At 43.7% G+C, this 21,500-nt stretch overlaps 1 protein-coding gene across 2 annotated transcripts in view; it reads left to right on the forward strand.

Annotated features, from left to right (window-relative positions):
- Positions 1–21,500, forward strand: part of LOC106580096 (small G protein signaling modulator 1) — an 85,317-nt gene that overhangs the window by 17,847 nt on the left and 45,970 nt on the right. For both annotated transcript variants that reach the window (XM_014160744.3, XM_014160748.3), the window contains exon 3: positions 17,111–17,186. In XM_014160744.3, the coding sequence (XP_014016219.2) occupies positions 17,111–17,186 (76 nt within the window). The remainder of the gene's footprint in view (positions 1–17,110; positions 17,187–21,500) is intronic.

The following is a 21,500-nucleotide window of genomic DNA, read 5'->3' on the forward strand; positions in this document are numbered from 1 at the left end:
ATTTTGTGTTTCTTCCATTTGCGAATAATCGCACCAACTGTTGTCACCTTCTCACCAAGCTGCTTGGCGATGGTCTTGTAGCCCATTCCACTTTATTTTAAGAATGTGAAATGTCAGAATAATAGTAGAGAGAATGATTTATTTCAGCTTTTATTTCTTTCATCACATTACCAGTGGGTCAGAAGTTTACATACACTCAATTAGTATTTAGTAGCATTGCCTTTAAATTGTTTAACTTGGGTCAAACATTTTGGGTAACCTTCCACAAGCTTCCCACAATAAGTTGGGTGAATTCTGGCCCATTCCTCATGACAGAGTTGGTGTAACTGAGTCAGGTTTGTAAGGCCTCCTTGCTCACACACACTTTTTCAGTTCTGCCCACACATTTTCTATAGGTATAAGGTCAGGGCTTTGTGATGGCCACTCCAATACCTTGACTTTGTTGTCCTTGAGCCATTTTGCCACAACTTTGGAAGTATGCTTTGGGTCATTGTCCATTTGGAAGACCTATTTGCGATCAAGCTTTAACTTCCTGACTGATGTCTTGAGATGTTGCTTCAATATATCCACATAATTGTCCGTCCTCATGATGCCATCTATTTTGTGAAGTGCACCAGTCTCTCCTGCAGCAAAGCACCCCCACAACATGATGCTGCCACCCCTGTGCTTCACGGTTGGGAGGATGTTCTTTGGCTTGCAAGCCTCCCCCTTTTCCCTCCAAACATAACGATGGTCAGTTCTATTTTTGTTTCATCAGACCAGAGGACATTTCTCCAAAAAGTACGATCTTTGTTCCCATGTGCAGTTGCAAACTGTAGTCTGGCTTTTTTATGACGGTTTTGGAGCAGTGGCTTCTTCCTTGCTGAGCGGCCTTTCAGGTTATGTCAATATAGGACTCGTTTTACTGTGGATATAGATACTTTTCTACCTGTTTCCTCCAGCATCTTCACAAGGTCCTTTGCTGTTGTTCTGGGATTGATTTGCACTTTTTGCACCAAAGTACGTTCATCTCTAGAAGACAGAACGTGTCTCCTTCCTGAGTGGTATGATGGCTGCGTGGTCCCATGGTGTTTATACTTGCGTACTATTATTTGTACAGATGAACGTGGTACCTTCAGGCGTTTGGAGATTGCTCCCAACGATGAACCAGACTTGTGGAGGTCTACAATTATTTTTCTGAGGTCTTGGCTGATTTTCTCATGATGTCAAGTAAAGAGGCACTGAGTTTGAACGTAGGCATTGAAATACATCCACAGGTACACCTCCAATTGACTCAAATGATGTAAATTATGATTATTTATTTGTTCCAAATGTCTAAAAACTAAAAGAATAATAATAATAATAATTACAGTTAGTGCAGAATAGTACTTTTTTTTTGGGCGGGGGGGTGGGGGGGATTGTTACTGAAGGGGGGTTCGCCCAGGGACCATACTGGGTGACTTTTACTTTTACTTGAGTCATTTTCTATTAAGTTATCTTTAGTTTTACTCGAGTATTACAGTTGGGTACTTTTTCCACCACTGGTGAGAAGAGAGCAAGGTAACTATTACCCAGGTATGCCCATAGGTTGTTTAGCAAGCATGGTAAAGTTGCATTAGTCAGCTTTGCTGATTGGCCATAGGGTAATGGGTGGCTGACATTCTGCACATGGCTAATTGATAGTAAAGGATGAGGAGTGACATGACGTTGATGAGCACATCAACATCAAATATAAATTCCCATAGAGAGGAAACGATGTGGATAAGGGATGAAGTCAAAGCAGCACACCATTCAGACCGCCTTAATGATTGAACCTACATTATCACCTACATATCTCTTATCCACAGCAACATACAATCAGGTCATTCAGCTTAAGTAGGTAAAACGACCATAAACAGTGCATTCGGAAAGTATTCAAACCCCTTGATTTTTCCCACATTTTGTTACATTACAGCCTTACTCCAAAATTGATGAAATAAAAAAAAAATGTCATTAATCTAAACACAATAATACTCCATAATGACAAAGCGAAAACAGGTTTGTATTTTTTGGTGCAAATTGACCACATTTTGTTTTGAAATTCCTTATGTACATAAGTATTCAGACCCTTTGCTATGAGACTCGAAATTGAGCTCAGGTGCATCCTGTTTCTACAACTTGGAGTCCACCTGTGGCATATTCAATTGATTGGACTCGGCGTTGCCTTAGGGCATGAGGGTATACCACACCAGCTGTTTGAGCAGCTGCCCCTGGGTCCTGATGACATACAGCTCCACCACCTCATCCTCTCCCATAAAGAAAAGGTCACGGGGCAAACCAAAGGGGACAAACTAGGGGTCAGAAGTGGTGCTGTTATTGATGTAGGTAAGCCATTGAGAACACATGGTCATTTGCAAAATTCAATATTCAATATTCAACACGCATCACAGTAGATGAAACAGATGAGCATCAAAATGCATGATGCCTGTCTGTGTGCCAGACGTACATTGACATACCAGGGTCCTCTGGAGAAGGGGGAGAACTCAAAGACTCCACCTGGGTCGTCGTTCTCCACAATGACAATCTCTCGACTGGTGAAGCCAGGCTTCAGGATCTGGTTCTCAACGTTAACCCTGCAACACAGAGGGGAACTCAGCGGCTAGACCTAAAAGGAACTCACAAGCCTTCGTCTCAGTGGGAATGTGGGTTGTGGGGGAATTTTAAAACAGCCAGCATGTACTGCTTGTAAAACAACAAGGAGATGCACTTCAAAGCTTTCTGCAAAAATCAAGTATGTTCATCAACTTACCCTTCATTTAAAAACAGCGAATGAGTGAATTCCTTGTATTGTCTCACGTTCAGTATTGACCACAGGCCTGTTGTTTGAGCTGCTCTGATTAACCGTGTCACTCAGTGGCCCCCTGAGCCTCTCTCTCTCACAGCAGGGGGGGTGGGCCTGTGTGTTCTGTCAGCCTGGCCTCTAATGAGCAGGGTGTGATTAGGTGTGTGTGTGTGTGTGTGTGTGATCAGACTTTGGGATTGCTATTGTTATCGTGATGGCAGCATGAGTCATGTTTGTGGCTGATTTTTAACATTGCTGCCGACGCTGACAAGGTTGTGAACTCAGACAGCCAAAGGCAGGGCTTTTGGTTTGAAATTGGTATATAGCATTTCTATTTTAATGCTTTCAGGGGGCCAAAATTGAATATGCGCTGTATTTACACATTAGTATCATCAGTTGTATCCAAGCCTTAGTTAGCCTACTTTAATTACCATGGTTCAAGTCAAATATCATATGAGTCACCAGTGTTTTCCCTTCTCTGTAAACTATGTAAAGGGACGTGGGTCCTAGAAAAAAATCCTATATAAATCTAATGTATTTTTATTATCATTTTTATAATGAGGAAGGATGAGTATTTCTGAGTGCATATTGACAATAGCTACCCTATATGGTCAATGGTCAAATCTTACTATATTGCAATTAGGCATGCTGTTCGTTTGATTTCCAACCATTTAGAAAGGTTTTCCAAGGTTGATGACTTCATCATAAATCTGCCATAAATGGAAGCTTGTTGTGTGCAACAGGAAGGGGCAATTGAATGCAAGCTACACAAAAGTTTTTTTTACTGTAAAAACAATTCTAGCCTATCTATTGGTAACAGGGTTATGCTCAACCTGCTCTGTTTTCCGCCACAAAACACCAGAAAATGGCCAAGAAGAGTAGAACCAGCTCACCTGCTTTTACACTGATTTGACTATTAGATGTTCAATGTCTTTATTTTATTTTTGGGGGGAATAGTTTCACCGTATTAAAACGAGAGTTCTGTTCATGTAACAGGGTTGACCTTAAAATGAGGGATTGGTTTTTATTTTTATGTATCACTAATCACATTAAATAAATAATCTCCAGAAATGACTATGTCAAAGCAACAAAATACCTATGGCTTTACAATGATGGTGAAAACTTGGAGATATGTGGGTGGGATGGAGAGGGCTCAGGGAGCAATCAAGGGAATTTAGGTATTCAGAGCAGCTTCAATTTTGTATAAAATATATGCTTTTAATATTCAATTTTTTTTAAGACACGTACAGTGTCATGAGTACAGGACAAAAATTGAAGCTTTGCTTCAAAATCCTAATTCTGGATGGACAATCCTGCAATCCATTCCTAAGGGTAATATCTCCAGCCAGTCAACTGGTCCGGTATCATACCGGTCAGACAAATTAGAAAGATTTGCTCCCAAGGCCTCGGTTTGTCTCATTGAGTCAGGGTCAGGACAGGGAAACAACAAGAAAGGTAGTGGCAGAAATGTCAGGACAGGGTAGTCTGAACCTTACGTACGCACGTATGTGCGTGCGTGCGTGCGGCCCTGGAGGAGAAAGCAATTGAGAATGATATTGCAGTGTTGGGGCAAATAACACATTTACTTCATCTTTTTTAATGCAGAGTGGAGTTATAAATGTAATTTGGTTGATGATACTGTCATACAACATGGTTAAGATACAGTCTGGGCAACTCTGGACCTTATTATTGTGAGAACACAGATCGCTGGAGAAACATCATAAGTTAAGTTATGCAAGCTTGTAGTAATGTACTCCGTTCTCCACAAGGGCACAAAGATGTAACGGGTATGATGTTTTTCATAGCTATGTTTTGTCTAAAAATGGCAACAGAAAATATTGATTAGCCCAGTCCTCTTTTAAAAACAAGGCTGGATTAGTAAGCTTCCCCAAGTATTGATTTATGTCACTTGATGTTGTTTCCCGGTCATCATGGCATTGACACTTGATCATTTTGACCCCTGCATGGGCCATGTGGATCAACAACAGTGATATTCTGGTGGATCGCTTAGTTATTCTTGCCTGCTTCACAGCGGTCTTTGAAACGCGTATCATTCCCGTGGCTTTCTTTTGTAAAATAACTATGAATTAACTGACTTCTTTCCTAATAATTGTCAACATATAACATCACATTAAGGTGTAGGATGTTCAATGTATTACAAGGAAAAAATAGCAGGTCTAATTTGCTCCAGAGAAAGAAGCTCATTGTTCCCTCGATGGCACAGACAAAAGCTTAGCTTCCAACTAACGTTAGCTAGCTTGCTATCAAGCTAGTCAGGTTTCCTCCGCAGCTTGTACACAGCCCTTGTGGCTAGTATGACGGATGGTCCCGGCAGTGTGACAGTTTGAATCCCTGCTGTTTGCTGCTATTTCCATCTGCCCTCTCTGGAACTTGCGAAGAGTAACAGCGTTGCCTACGTTAATACCATGACAAAGACCAAATCTGGTGTATGAGGACAGTGATGTCTCTCTATCACAGGTTAAGGATATTTTAAACAAACAAAAAGAGAACAGCAAGGTGACAGCAATATGTAAGGCATTTGAGAGAGGACATCATTTCTGTATGTGAATCCATGATAACAATGACAGAGAAATCAGATTATCTCGAGGGACAACAAGACGGAACAACATGGCTGTGGACGGAATTGCAGAATCTCCACATGAGACCTGGTCGGCGTCTGAAGACAAAGTGAAGGAAATGATCACTGAGAAACTGAAGATGGACCACAGGAAGATTGAGGTGGAGCGCCACATATGCCTCCAACTCAATCATCAAGTTTGCAGACGAAACAACAGTAGTAGGCCTGATTACCAACAATGACGAGACAGCCTACAGGGAGGTGGTGAGGGCCCTGGTGGAGTGGTGCCAAGAAAAGAACCTCTCCCTCAATGTCAACAAAACGAAAGAGCTGATCATGGACTTCAGGAGACATCAGAGGGAGCACGCCCCCATCCACATTGACGATAGAGAAGTTGAAAAGCTTCATGTTCCTCGGCGTACACATCACTGATAATCTGAAATGGTCCACCCACACAGAGAGTGTGGAAGAGAAGGCGCAACGGCGTCTCTTCAACCTCAGGAGGCTGATAAAAATTTGGCTTGGTTCCTAAGACCCTCACAAACTTTTTTACAGATGCACCATTGAGAACATCCTGTCGGGCTTTCCAGAGGGTGGTGCGGTCGGCCCAATGCATCACCGGGGGCACACTGCCTGCCCTCCAAGACACCTACAGCACCCGATGTCACAAGAAGGCCAAAAAGATAATCAAGGACATCAACCCCTTGAGCCATGGCCTTGATTGGAGTCCACCTGTGGTAAATTCAGTTGATTTGGACATGATTAGAAGTACACACAGCTGTCTATATAAGGTCCCACAGTGCATTTCAGAGCAAAACCAAGCCATGAGGTCGAAGGAAATGTCCGTAAAGCTCAGAGACAGGATTGTGTCGTGGCAGAGATCTGGGGAAGGGTACCAAAACATTTCTGCAGCATTGAAGGTCCCCAAGAACACCAAGGCTCTTACTGGAGCTGACCGCCCGGCCAAACTGAGCAATCGGGGAGAAGGGCCGAGGTGACCAAGAACAAGATGATCACTCTGACAGAGTTCCAGAGTTCCTCTGTGGAGATGGGAGAACCTTCCAGAAGGACAACCATCTCTGCAGCACTCCACCAGTTAGGCCTTTATGGTAGAGTTGCCAGACGGAAGCCACTCCTCAGTAAAAGGCACATGACAGCCCGCTTGGAGTTTGCCAAAAGTCACCTAAAGGACTCTCAGACATTGAGAAACAAGATTCTCTGGTCTGATGAAAGAAAGATTGAACTCTTTGGCCTGAATGGTAAGTGTCACGTCTGGAGGAAACCAGGCTCCGCTCATCACCTGGCCAATAGCATCCCTACGGTGAAGCATGGTGGTGGCAGCATCATGCTGTGGGGATGTGTTTTAGTGGCAGGGAGCTTGTCCAACCTGACAGAGTTTGAGAGGATCTGCAGAGAATAATGGGAGGAACTCTCCAAATACAGGGCTACCAAGCTTATAGTGTCATACCCAAGAAAACTCAAGTCTGTAATCGCTGCCAAAGGTGATTCAAGAAAGTACTGAGTAAAGGGTCTGAATACTTATGTAAATGTTATATACTGCTCAAAAAATAAAGGGAACACTAAAATAACCCATCCTAGATCTGAATGAATGAAATAATCTTATTAAATACTTTTTTCTTTACATAGTTGAATGTGCTGACAACAAAATCACACAAAAATAATCAATGGAAATCCAGTTTATCAACCCATGGAGGTCTGGATTTGGAGTCACACTCAAAATTAAAGTGTAAAACCACACTACAGGCTGATCCAACTTTGATGTAATGTCCTTAAAACAAGTCAAAATGAGGCTCAGTAGTGTGTGTGGCCTCCACGTGCCTGTATGACCTCCCTACAACGCCTGGGCATGCTCCTGATGAGGTGGCGGATGGTCTCCTGAGGGATCTCCTCCCAGACCTGGACTAAAGCATCCGCCAACTCCTGGACAGTCTGTGGTGCAACGTGGCGTTGGTGGATGGAGCGAGACATGATGTCCCAGATGTGCTCAATTGGATTCAGGTCTGGGGAACGGGCGGGCCAGTCCATAGCATCAATGCCTTCCTCCTGCAGGAACTGCTGACACACTCCAGCCACATGAGGTCTAGCATTGTCTTGCATTAGGAGGAACCCAGGGCCAACCGCACCAGCATATGGTCTCACAAGGGGTCTGAGGATCTCATCTCGGTACCTAATGGCAGTCAGGCTACCTCTGGCGAGCACATGGAGGGCTGTGCGGCCCCCAAAGAAATGCCACCCCACACCATGACTGACCCACCGCCAAACCGGTCATGCTGGAGGATGTTGCAGGCAGCAGAACCTTCTCCACGGCATCTCCAGACTCTGTCACGTCTGTCACATGTGCTCAGTGTGAACCTGCTTTCATCTGTGAGGAGCACAGGGCACCAGTGGCGAATTTGCCAATCTTGGTGTTCTCTGGCAAATGCCAAACGTCCTGCACGGTGTTGGGCTGTAAGCACAACCCCCACCTGTGGACGTCGGGCCCTCATACCACCCTCATGGTGTCTGTTTCTGACCGTTTGAGCAGACACATGCACATTTGTGGCCTGCTGGAGGTCATTTTGCAGGGCTCTGGCAGTGCTCCTCCTGCTCCTCCTTGCACAAAGGCGGAGGTAGCGGTCCTGCTGCTGGGTTGTTGCCCTCCTACGGCCTCCTCCACGTCTCCTGATGTACTGGCCTGTCTCCTGGTAGCGCCTCGATGCTCTGGACACTACGCTGACAGACACAGCAAACCTTCTTGCCACAGCTCGCATTGATGTGCCATACTGGATGAGCTGCACTACCTGAGCCACTTGTGTGGGTTGTAGACTCCGTCTCATGCTACCAGTAGAGTGAAAGCACCGCCAGCATTCAAAAGTGACCAAAACATCAGCCAGGAAGCATAAGAACTGAGGAGTGGTCTGTGGTCCCCACCTGCCGAACCACTCCTTTATTGGGGGTGTCTTGCTAATTGCTTATAATTTCCACCTGTTGTCTATTCCATTTGCACAACAGCATGTGAAATTTATTGTCAATCAGTGTTGCTTCCTAAGTGGACAGTTTGATTTCACAGAAGTGTGATTGACTTGGAGTTACATTGTGTTGTTTAAGTGTTCCCTTTATTTTTTTGAGCAGTGTATTTCCGTTTTTAATTTGTAATAAATTTACGCATGTCTAAAAAATTGTTTTTGCTTTGTCATTATGGGGTATTGTGTGTAGATTGCTGAGAATTTTAAAAATATATTTTTTAATCCATTTTAGAATAAGTCTGTAACGTAACAAAATGTGGAAAAAGTGAAGGGGTCTGAATTTATGTTGATGATTCAACCCTATGCGCGTCAGCAACCACAGCTAGTGAAATCTCTGCAACCCTAAACAATGAGTTGTAGTCAGTTTTAGAATGAGTTGCCAGTAATAAACTGGTCCTGAAGGTCTCTAAAACTAAGAACATTGTATTTGGTACAAATCATTACCTTAGTTTTAGACCTCAGCTGTATCTGATAATGAATGGTGTGGCTGTTGAGCAAGTTAAGGAGACTAAATTACTTGGTGTTACCTTAGATTGTAAAAAAATATTGATTCAATGGTTGCAAAGATGGTGAGAGGTCTGTCTGTCATAAAGAGATGCTCTGCTTTTTTGACACCACACTCCACAAAGCAAGTTCTGCAGGCTCAAGTTTGATCTTATCTTCATGATTGTCCAGTCATATGGTCAAGTGCTGCAAAGAAGGATCTAGATAAGCTGCAGCTGGTCCAGAACAGAGTGGCGCGTTTTGCTCTTCATTGTAATCAGAGGGCTAATATCAATACTACATGCCAGTCTGTCTTTGCTAAGAGTTGAGGAGAGACTGAGTGCGTCACTTCTTGTTTTTCTAAGAAACATTAATGTGTTGGAAATTCCAAATTGTTTGCGTAGTCAATGTACACACAGCCCTGACACACACGCTTGGAGTATTTTCACAGTCCCCAAGTCCAGAACAAGCATTTTGCGACACTCGCAATAACATCTGCTAAATATGTGTATGCGACCAATAAAATTTGATTTGAACACATTCAAGGAAAACATACAGTATTATCCAGAGCCATGTGTGCATGGAACTCTCTTCCATCTCATGTAGCGCAAGTGAACAGCAAACCTGGTTTCAAAAAACAAATAAAGCAACACCTCATGACACAACGCCTCTCTCCCATGTAAACCTACTTTTTGTGTGTATGTACCATTGGAAAATCATTTTGGTTCCAACCAATCATTTCATTCTGAAAATAACCAAAAAATGTTTTGTTCTGTTTCATTTTGTAAACTTTGAAATCAAGAGTTTTTTACATTAATCTCATTAAATTACTTCACCAATTAGTGCGGATAGAGCAGGCAAGCTAGTTGTTTACATGCATGATAGACAGACAAGTGTAGCCTATGGCGCAAGATGCGACTGAAATGTTGCAGGTGGGGAGAGAACGAGAGAGGGTTGAGGAGGAGGCTTGAAGAGCTGGGCATCTTGTTATGACATGCATTATCTGAATTAGGCCCACAGAATTCTACCTCGAGGATTGGCTTCTATGAAGGCACTTTGAATGTCCTTTTGAGCTAGCTAGCTAACAAGCTTGTGTGTGCAGAGCGGCACCAGAATTAAAAACACGTTTTACCTTTTAGTAGTTAATCAATCTAACGTGAAACATGATAAGTAGGCCTATAGTATCCTTAACTGTGCCTGACCACCTTGATTCGGTGTTATGTAGCAAAATTTTAAATTGTGTTTTTGACATTGGATGAAAGCAAACACAGAGCTACAAAATGGTATATCATACACTGCATTTGATGAACAATAGGAAAGTAATTCTGCTTTGAAAGTTGATAAACTTGTAATCCCACTTTTGAGAAAATGGCCCTTGAATGTTTTGGTACACCTTCTGGAGAGCGCTTTGTCTACACCTATTCAGCATTGTTCACACCCTCCTAAGCCAGCCCCACCCATCTCTTTAAGGATTCACATGTGAGGTCATGTGCTAAACAGTGAGTAGTGTAGTAAAGATTAAGACTGAAAGTGGTAAAGCTTGTAGCCTACAATAAGAAAAAATTCCAGGTAAACACAAAGTGTCCAGATAACAAATATTTTATAAATATTAGATGACGCTTACCCAGACACACTTGTCTAAATTGATGGGTCATGTGAAAGAAATGCTATAACCCCCAGCCACATCTAGCTTAGTGGATGGGTCTCTACAGAGGGGGTAAACGGTACAGCAAATGGTTACTTGCATAGTAGCAATATCAAAAATAGATGGTGTCAATATAAAGAAAATAATAAAAAGTGTCAATGCCAGTAGAGAAAGAACAAAATAATATACAGTATGAACAATAACGATATCATTGATACTGGTGATAGATGCATACAATCGGGTAAAGTGGCTGAGCAGCAGGATAAAAAATAAATAGTAGCAGCAATGTGTGGCGTGTGTGTTAGGAGAGTGAATAAAGGCACTGCAGATAGTGCTGGTGACTGGGAACTCTTCCCCCCCCCAGTGATGAACTGGTCCGTTCAAACCACACTTGAACAAGTGAATCTATTTTCAGAGAGCCTGTTTCTGTCCTGCCCTTGACTTTGGTGCAGGGCATGTGATGTCCATAGCCTCTTCGTTGCAAAACTCCCTGATCTTCTCAAAAAGATACGTTTGTCTAGCTGTTTCCAGTCCAGCTGTTGCTTGTACAGGCAGACCATCTAGGAATGATGTCAGCGTTGCGCAGGAGCTGAAACCTGGTCCTGACTGAGTCCGAACACTCCTTGGCAACAACAACACCAGGCTTCAGAGCATCCAAACTGTAAAACAGGAAATAAGAAAACAAATTGAGAAGACATTACAACCTTGCATAACATCAATTCGCCTCTCAAGTTTAGATAAGAGGAATAACCTTATACAATGCAATGAAAATGATATTCACCTGATGTGATGGTACTGCTTGTTCTGTGGCAGCGGCCTGAAGTACGGATTCAGGTGTTGTTGCCAGCCATAGCTTTCCACCAGCACCGTACCATCCTCTAGTCCAAACAGCTATGGGATGTTGACCCCTGTCACAGAGCTGTCCTTCACAACACCAGCAATCTCGGACAAAGTGTTCACTCTGGTCTTTCTGAAGCGCTGCTTAATAAGGCCGAAGCAGCAGTCGGTGGAAAAGTTGATGTGGCCTGTAATCAGGAAGTGAAGGTCCAGACCTTGGTGGAGGTTCTGCATGGTCCGCCATGCACAATACGAGAGCACAAACATGTTATTTTTTTGTGTTATCACAATTCAGGTCCACACGTGTTTCCCCAACTTCATAGTTGGTGAAGAAACGTTGCAAATACAGAAATAATGTGAGATCAATAAAAGTAGTGCCAATCATGTTGGAGGTAAATTAAATAATCAAAACGTGTTGTTTATGTTTTACATACCAAGTATGTACTGATGCTGAAAGACAAATTCTAGATGCATAGCATTTTAGCATAGTGGCAGGTTGCCTAGTGGTTAGAGCATTGGGCCAGTAACCAAAATGTTGCTGGATCGAATCCACGAGCTGACAAGGTAAAAATCTGTCGTTCTGCCCCCGAGCAAGGCAGTTAACCCACTGTTCCCCAGGCACCAAAGACGTGGATGTCGATTAAGGCAGCCCCCAGCACCTTTCTGATTCAGAGGGGTTGGGATAAATCCGGGGGAAAAAAATCAGTTGAAGGCATTCAGTTGTACAACTGACAAGGTGTCCCCCTTTCCCCAATAGATGGCCATAATCACCGTCAGACACACCTAGCTAACTTGATGGGCCATGTACTCATCTGGCAAAGTGGAGTCTTTTGTTTAGACATGTAGCTAGCTAGCTAAACAATGAACCATAATCCCAATCCATAGAGTACTAGCAATACAAACCGATTGCCATAACTAGATAAAGTTAACCAAATAGGTTCAATGTTAGCTGGTTAGTTAGCTAACATTAGGCTATAACTAGCAATGCAAATGAATTTCTGAGATAATATTACTACACAGATCATACACGTAATGTTAGCTAGCGAGCCAGCCATCTAACGTTAGCTAGCTAACTAACAGTAAGCTTTAATTTGCAATGAAAACAACATTCTGACAAAATTAGAAACGTATAATATCTGAAACTGGAGATAGACTCTTACCTGTATACATGGATGAGCGCTTCACGGCAGACCGCAATCCCTTTCATTAAATAAGACGTCCTGTGTCGTTTCCGTTTTGTTTGTACAGCTTGCTTGGCCCGTTGTGTCAAGTCACTCTGCACATGGTCAGTGTGAACCAATGGCACAAAAATCATCCTCCTGAAAGTAGGCCATCACAACTTTTTCCCACTGACCTTTGTCGATAGCGCCTGATAAATTCATAGTAGCAATGTTATTGAGGGCAGTAGCAACACATTTCCAGTTCTCCATGGCTAACATTATATATTTAGAAAAAATGTTTAAAAAAATGTTTTCGCTTCGTCAGTATGGAGTATTGTGTGTAGATAGATAAGGGAAAAACAATTTAATCTCTTTTAGAATAAAACTGTAACGTAACATAATGTGGGAAAAGTCAAGGTGTCTGAATACTGTCCAAATGCACTATATGCAAATATGTCCCGTTTTTGTGTTTGACACCTCCAGCAGAATAGTTACATTTGTGTGCATGATATTCAGTTTCACTGGCATATAGTACGTTCTATGGATGGTCTTAAACTGCAGTTATTTATGTCTGGGATTATATGAACATGACTGGGCATTTTAACATATCTGTATCCATTCATCATCATCAATAGTGTCTCCCAGGTCTTCCTCACATTTTTGTTTTACTTGTTGTGTGTCATCAGGAAAAGCCTCTATCAACCCTTGATACAGTTTGGAAATCAACTTTAGACGTTTGTCAGACTGCCTTAAAATAGTTTCAATCTTTGAAGCTTCTTGCTTGTCCAGTGTTTGCTGCACAGAGAAAATAAAGCGTTGTATCTGCAAAACTTCCCCTCAGCTCCATCACAGACTGGTTTTCCCTGGCTGCCTGACCCTGATGAGACCCTTGTCACCATCTGATACTGCTCAGATAAGGCATAACAAAGAATTACATTGGTGTACATTTATACATTACTAGAATCAATGGTTCAACAATCTAAATAACCATTATCCCAGACTGTAGCCTACCCATCAACTCAAGATGGAACTTTGTATCCATTCACTGATTGTTATAATATACTGCAATATGTAACTGAGCTCTGTAGATTGGTCTTCCCTGGCTGTCTGACCCTGCAGGGACACCTGTCACCATCTCATCCTGCTAAGACATGATGAGCATAGTGTTGCGTACTGACTGTGCACCATGACAGTGACACCTGTAGAGCTGTTTATACCGTGTCTGTGTGAAAAGTAGGGAGTTAGCTGTGAGGAAACTGACAGATTGATAACCTTACTTTTCTATACTGACTAATAAAAACTGGTTTCATCGTTTGATTCAGGTCTAGTGTGATTGAGTCAAAAATAATAGCTAAAGTCAGTGAGCTAGCTAGCTAGCTAGCTAACTTTAGCTAACTTTTGACTAACTCTGCTAACTAATGGTACAATGATACATCATCAAATTTACTTCTGTTGAAACGGGACAAAACAACGGCTACAAAACATTTCCATACACACAACAGCTGTTAGATACTGCTACCTGACATATTTCTAGAGGCTAGCTAGAGCTGAACTGGCTGTGGTAGCTACTAGCTAGCTAACTAGCTGCTAGTCTTTCATTCACTTCAGTTGAGGGGGGATGAAACATTAACTAACATAACATGTCAGTTACATTAGTAGCTCAGCACTGGGAGTAAATATTTATTTTTCTGTCAAACAGCAGTTACCTTGCTAGATACATCAGTCAACTAAAGAGTAGCCAGTTTCAGCTCTGCTTGCTTTTACAACTCTGAGAAAAAGTGCAACACAGACAGCAGCTGCCTCTGTTCATCTCTCCTATGCTGGTCCTATACGCCAGCCTTTCAGAAGTATTGACTTCATACAGCATGTCCGTACGCTCTGTGGTGTCTGTGCGGTCCTAAATTCAGCCGGCTGAAACCGGAAAACAGCCTACCTGACCTCCCTGAGGCGCTCCCGCATGGTCCTAAAGCATACCGGAGCCACGTTTTGTATCACAGCACAATTAGAAAACTATTTCAGAATGTGGGGAGGTCATGTCACCCCCGTCCCCAGTGAAAGTTGTGCCCCGGTGAAAACAGACAACCAATGGCAAGTTGTTGATGCCTATGATTATGCCTGTATCATCCCAGTTGACCGAAGAGGTACCAAACTGTTGGACCTTGACACCCACTACTGTTCAATAGACATAGGCATCTATGTAAAAATCTGTCGTTCTGCCCCTGAGCAAGGCAGTTAACCCACTGTTCCCCGGACGCCGAAGACGTGGATGTCAATTAAGGCAACCCCCCGCACCTCTCTGATCAAATCAAAGTTGATTTGTCACGTACGCCGAATACAACAGGTGTAGGTAGACCTTACAGTGAAATGCTTACTTACAGGCTCTAGCCAACAGTGCAAAAAAGGTATTAGGTGAACAATAAGTAAGTAAAGAAAATAAAAACAACAGTAAAAAAGACAGTGAAAAATAACAGTAGCGAGGCTATATACAGTAGCGAGGCTATATACAGGCACCGGTTAGACGGGCTGATTTGAGGTAGTATGTACATGTAGATATGGTTAAAGTGACTATGCATATATGATGAACAGAGAGTAGCAGTAGCGTAAAAGAGGGGTTGGAGGGTGGTGGGTGGCGGGACACAATGCAGATAGCCCAGTTAGCCAATGTGCGGGGGCACTGGTTGGTCGGGCCAATTGAGGTAGTATGTACATGAATGTATAGTTAGTGACTATGCATATATGATAAACAGAGAGTAGCAGCAGCATAAGAGGGGTTGGGGGGGCACACAATGCAAATAGTTCTGGTAGCCATTTGATTACCTGTTCAGGAGTCTTATGGCTTGGGGGTAAAAACTGTTGACAAGCCTTTTTGTCTTAGACTTGACACTTCGGTACCGCTTGCCATGCGGTATTAGAGAGAACAGTCTATGACTGGGGTGATTGGGGTCGTTGACAATTTTTAGGGCATTCCTCTGACACCGCCTGGTGTAGAGATCCTGGATGGCAGGCAGCTTAGCCCCAGTGATGTACTGGGCCGTACGCACCACCCTCTGTAGTGCCTTGCGGTCGGAGGCCGAGCAATTGCCGTACCAGGCAGTGATGCAACCAGTTAGGATGCTCTCGATGTTGCAGCTGTAGAACCTTTTGAGGATCTGAGGACCCATGCCAAATCATTTTTGTTTCCTGAGGGGAATAGGCTTTGTCGTGCCCTCTTCACAACTGTCTTGGTGTCAAATGCGGAAGACACATTTCAGTTGATGGCATTCAGTTGTACAACTGACTAGGTGTCCCCTTTCCCTTACTAGTTATCTATATGTCACAGTGCATTTGCACTGAGCAGGGCTCGAACTCTCAACCTTCTGCACCACATCACACACCATTCACAGCCAACGGTCTTAGCCAACAGATCAAGGAAGTGGAACTCCAGGAATGTGGTGCCACCAATGTACTCCAGCCATCATGTTATGGGCAAGTTTTACATCCACAAACTGAAATGGCTGTGTGTTTGCTTGTGACCCGACTTCACGCCAAAAGACTCCCCACTGATCTAAGCCTAGGAATTAGCAAGTTTCTGTACAGGTCTCAGGCAAGGCTACTCTGTTACGCTTATGACAGACAATAATACTTCCACATCTGTTTAACCATACTATATTTACAATCAGAGATACACAATCAAGTCATTTCTGCTTCTGCTTCAATGGAACATTGTGAACTTTTAATCCACCCTCCGTAGTGATATTCAAAGCTCCTCTGTCTGCACAGCTGTGCGTGTGTGTCTGTGTCTTTGTGTTCTCTAGGCAGGCACCACCTCTCTTTGTGCAGGGTAATATCTCCTCAGAGGACAGACTCATTACAACAGGAAATTAGTGGTATCTGGGCTTCTCTATATGCAGGCTGATTTCCCAGATGTAGAGCAGTGGCAGTGCTAGGAGATGTCCCCGTATTCACCAGGGTCAGAGTTATCAGTCATCTGGGGTGCAGGTCTGATGTTGTCCCTGTGAGCACAGCCTGTGTCCAGGTCAGCAAGGGGGAAACCACTGTTTTGATAAAACCAAACCCTTCAAATGAGTCGTACTCTGACCCCCTCCTCCCGCTTTTTCCCCAGAAGCTGTGTCTGCACGAGTGAGGTTTCTGCTATATCTGACGTCACTGACTCAATTGCAGGTGTCGTATGGTGCCAGCCTCGATGATGCATGAAAAGCCTGTGACACTGTGCTCTCAGGCTCTCTTTCTCCATTCACATCTAAAGAGATTTGATTATAAAGCCAGTCTGTGAGGTGGGCCCCAGAGGTGTGGGTATAGTAGCCCACTCACCTAACCACCCAACCTCAACCCTCTTCAGCCCTATCCATCTGAGATCAGGTTGATGCGAGCAGGGCGACTCATTCATATAACTTGGCGTGTACTCTTGGCACGCACTCATCTCATTCTCTGTCACTCTTTCCCTTCCTCCTTCCCTCCACCCCTCCTATCTCTTACCAATGTTGAAAAAAATGCAGTAGAAACTGGTAAATCCTTTCCTCGTTTCCGTAGACTAGTGGTTTTATTCGAGAATGTCTGAGTGTCTCCCTCTGTCATTCACAGGTGAAGCAGATCATGGAGGAGGCTGTCACCAGGAAGTTTGTACATGAAGACAGCAGCCACATTGTCTCGTTTTGTGGTGAGTTTTGACTATTGGGACATATTTGTTCATTAATCACCTAAAAATATAATATTTGGTCATTGTGCCAATCAGAAGGAACAGGTTCTCCTGTCGGACATGAGTCAGTCAGCTTCCATTGGCCAGGTGTTTTTTCAGACGTACACTGAGTGTACAAAACATTAAGAACACCTGCACTTCCCATGACATAGACTGACCAGGTGAAACCAGGTGAAAGCTATGATCCCGTATTGATGTCACTTGTTAAATCCACTTCAATCAGTGTAGATGAAGGGGAGGAGACAGATTAAAGAAGGATTTTTAAACCTTGAGACAATTGAGACATGGATTGTGTATGTTTACCATTCAGAGTGTGAATGGGAAAGACAACATATTTATGTGCCTTTGAACAGGGTATGGTAGTACATGCCAGGCGCACCGGTTTGTGTCAAGAACTGCAACACTGCTGGGTTTTTCAAGCTCAACAGTTTCCCGTGTGTATCAAGAATGGTAAACCACCCAAAGGACATCCAGCCAACTTGACACAACTGTAGGAAGTATTAGAGTCAACACGGGCCAGCATCCCTGTGAAACACTTTCAACACCTTGTAGAGTCCATGCCCCGATGAACTGAGGCTGTTCTGAGGGCAAAAGGGGAGGTGCAACTCAATTTTAGGAAGGTGTTCCTAATGTTTTATATACTCAGTGTATATTTGGTATAAGAATAATATTGGTTTCCCATTTTCTGGTACCTTAAAATATGTCTATAAAACCTGGCATCGCAAAGAAAAACTGTCCGAATCACGTCATTGCAACCATTGCTGGGAAGCCTCTTATGTAACACAGCCAAGGAACAAGGTCGTCAAGCCCTGTGAAGAGTTTAGGTGATTTAACACTTTAGTACAAAAAGGCTTGTCGAAAGCATAAGGATAGGTGATAATGACAATCTGTTGCACTGCATTGGGGTGTGAAAGAATCATCTCACAGTCACTCAGAGATTCAGCACAGACTCTGACGTGGGGGAGTGTGGGTGACATGTTAGTCATCAAGCCTCACTGACATTCTACTGAGGTTCGCAGGCTATTTTATCAACTGATAAAAGTGACAAAGGAAAATACCAAATCTGCATATCACGTCAACCTGTGGGTAGAACGTTTGAGCAGCTGCTAGCTAATAACTGTGAGATCCATCTTTAAGGAAAGGCTCTCCCTTCCCACAGCAACAGTAGAGTAGCTTGCCGTTTAACAGATCTGGAAGTAAGAGCTTTCCCTCGACCTCATGCACCGTGGTGGCTGTTAACTCCCCCTTGCATCCCCCCATGGGCTCTCTGTGTTGTTGTGGCTCTTTTACTCCCACATATTCTACTATGCTCACGTTTTACACCAAGCTGTCACAATAGAGATGTGTCTGTGCAGAGATCACAGGATGGACCGGTAGGGCGAGGGGTGGAGGAGAGGACTTGCTTGGGCAGGTCACCGGGGAGTAATTAGCCTTTATCATCATGGTCACATTTACAAGTCGCTAAGGCAGGAGCGCCTGGGAAAATGTCAAGCGTTAGCCGTTTGACTCGTGTCTTCTTCCTTTTCTCCTCACCAAAAGAGCTATTAGTCCTTTCACTGCTTTGACCGAGATAGTCAACAGTCATCCAATTGGTAATTAAGCTTAGTATTAAAGGTGTGGTCCGATCTGTTTCTGCTCTTTTGCCAACTCCATAAGGCACCCAGGGTAGTCGTGATTTTGGCACATTGAAGAATTCATATAAGCCGATATGGTGGTTGGTCATATTTAGAATGTGTTCATGTCATTGTGCTGAAATCTCCTGTGAGTGTAGCACTATACGAGCCGGTCCTCGGCAGTAGCAACACACACTGAGTCCCTTAATGTGTTCTGTTGCCACAGACACATGCTGATTAGGGGTCATTACTTCAGTAGCTGTGATTACCTTTTTTAATAAGGGTGCCTGTGTAGAAAGAGGACCGGGTCCAGCCACTCATTTCCTGTGACTGCTTAAACCACAGGGTATGTTTGAGGCGATGAATATTGCTTTGGTTGCATCGTCCCCGGGTTATGTTGAGCCAAAGTGTCACAAAGCCACCCTCTGGAATATTGTTTTCAATATTTGAATGTGTTTTCTAATAGCTGGAAAGAAAAGGGGCATCCTATTGAGACCTCTTGAGTTTTATTACAAATGATGCTCCTCTCTCCTGTAATCAAATCAAATTAAATGTATTTATATAGCCCTTCTTACATCAGCTGCTATCTCAAAGTGCTGTACAGAAACCCAGCCTAAAACCCCAAACAGCAAGCAATGCAGGTGTAGAAGCACGGTGGCTAGGAAAAACTCCCTAGAAAGGCCAAAACCTAGGAAGAAACCTAGAGAGGAACCAAGCTATGAGGGGTGGCTGTGCACTCTTCTGGCTGTGCCGGGTGGAGATTATAACAGAACATGGCCAAGATGTTCAAATTATCATAAATGACCAGCATGGTCAAATAATAATAATCACAGTTGTCGAGGGTGCAACAAGTCAGCACGTCAAGAGTAAATGTCAGTTGGCTTTTCATAGCCGATCATTGAGAGTATCTCTACCGCTCCTGCTGTCTCTAGAGAGTTGAAAACAGCAGGTCTGGGAAAGGTAGCACGTCCGGTGAACAGGTCAGGGTTCCATAGCCGCGGGCAGAACAGTTGAAACTGGAGCAGCAGCACGGCCAGGTGGACTGGGGACAGCAAGGAGTCATCATGTCAGGTAGTCCTGAGGCATGGTCCTAGGGCTCAGGTCCTCCGAGAGAGAGAAAGAAAGAAAGAAAGAGAGAATTGGAGAGAGCATACTTAAATTCACACAGGACACCGGATAAGACAGGAGAAATACTCCAGATATAACAGACTGACCCTAGCCCCCCAACACATAAACTAATGCAGCATAAATACTGGAGGCTGAGACAGGAGGGGTCAGGAGACACTGTGGCCCCATCCGACGAGACCCCCGGACAGGGCCATACAGGAAGGATATAACCCCACCCACTTTGCCAAAGCACAGCCCCCATACCACTAGAGGGATAACGTCAACCACCAACTTACCATCCTGAGGCAAGGCCGAGTATAGCCCACAAAGATCTTCGCCACGGCCAACCCAAACAGGAAGACCACGTCAGTGACTCAACCCACTCAAGTGACGCACCCCTCCTAGGGACGGCATGGAAGAACACCAATAAGCCAGTGACTCAGCCCCTGTAATAGGGTTAGAGGCAGAGAATTCCAGTGGAGAGAGGGGAACCGGCCAGGCAGAGACAGCAAGGGCGGTTCGTTGCTCCAGAGCCTTTCCGTTCACCTTCACACTCCTGGGCCAGACTACACTCAATCATAGGACCCACTGAAGAGATGAGTCTTCAGTAAAGACTTAAAGGTTGAGACAGAGTCTGCATCTCTCACATGGGTAGGCAGACCATTCCATAAAAATGGAGCACTATAGGAGAAAGCCTTGCCTCCAGCTGTTGGTTTAGAAATTCTAGGGACAATTAGGAGGCCTGCGTCTTGTGACCGTAGGTATGTACGGCAGGACCAAATCGGAAAGATAGGTAGGAGCAAGCTCATGTAATGCTTTGTAGGTTAGCAGTAAAACCTTAACAGGAAGCCAGTGTAGGGAGGCTAGCACTGGAGTAATATGATCACATTTTTTGGTTCTAGTCAGGATTCTAGCAGCCGTATTTAGCACTAACTGAAGTTTATTTAGTGCTTTATCCGGGTAGCCGGAAAGTAGAGCATTGCAGTAGTCCAACCTAGAAGTAACAAAAGCATGGATTAATTTTTCTGCATCATTTGTGGACAGAAAGTTTCTGATTTTTGCAATGTTACGTAGATGAAAAAAAGCTGCCCTTGAAACAGTCTTGATATGTTCTTCAAAAGAGAGATCAGTGTCCAGAGTAACGCCGAGGTCTTTCACAGTTTTATTTGAGACGACTGTACAACCATCAAGATTGTCAGATTCAACAGAAGATCTCTTTGTTTCTTGGGACCTAGAACAAGCATCTCTGTTTTGTCCAAGTTTAAAAGTAGAAAGTTTGCAGCCATCCATTTCCTTATGTCTGAAACACAGGCTTCTAGCGAGGGCAATTTTGGGGCTTCACCATGTTTCATTGAAATGTACAGCTGTGTGTCATCCGCATAGCAGTGAAATTTAACATGATGTTTTCGAATGACATCCCCAAGAGGTAAAATATATATATAGTGAAAACAATAGTGGTCCTAAAACGGAACCTTGAGGAACACCGAAATTTACAGTTGATTTGTCAGAGGACAAACCATTCACAGAGACAAACTGATATCTTTCCGACAGATAA

Source organism: Salmo salar, chromosome 20 (assembly GCF_965601325.2).
Source record: "Salmo salar chromosome 20, fSalSal1, whole genome shotgun sequence".
Classification (NCBI taxonomy): Eukaryota; Metazoa; Chordata; class Actinopteri; order Salmoniformes; family Salmonidae; genus Salmo; species Salmo salar.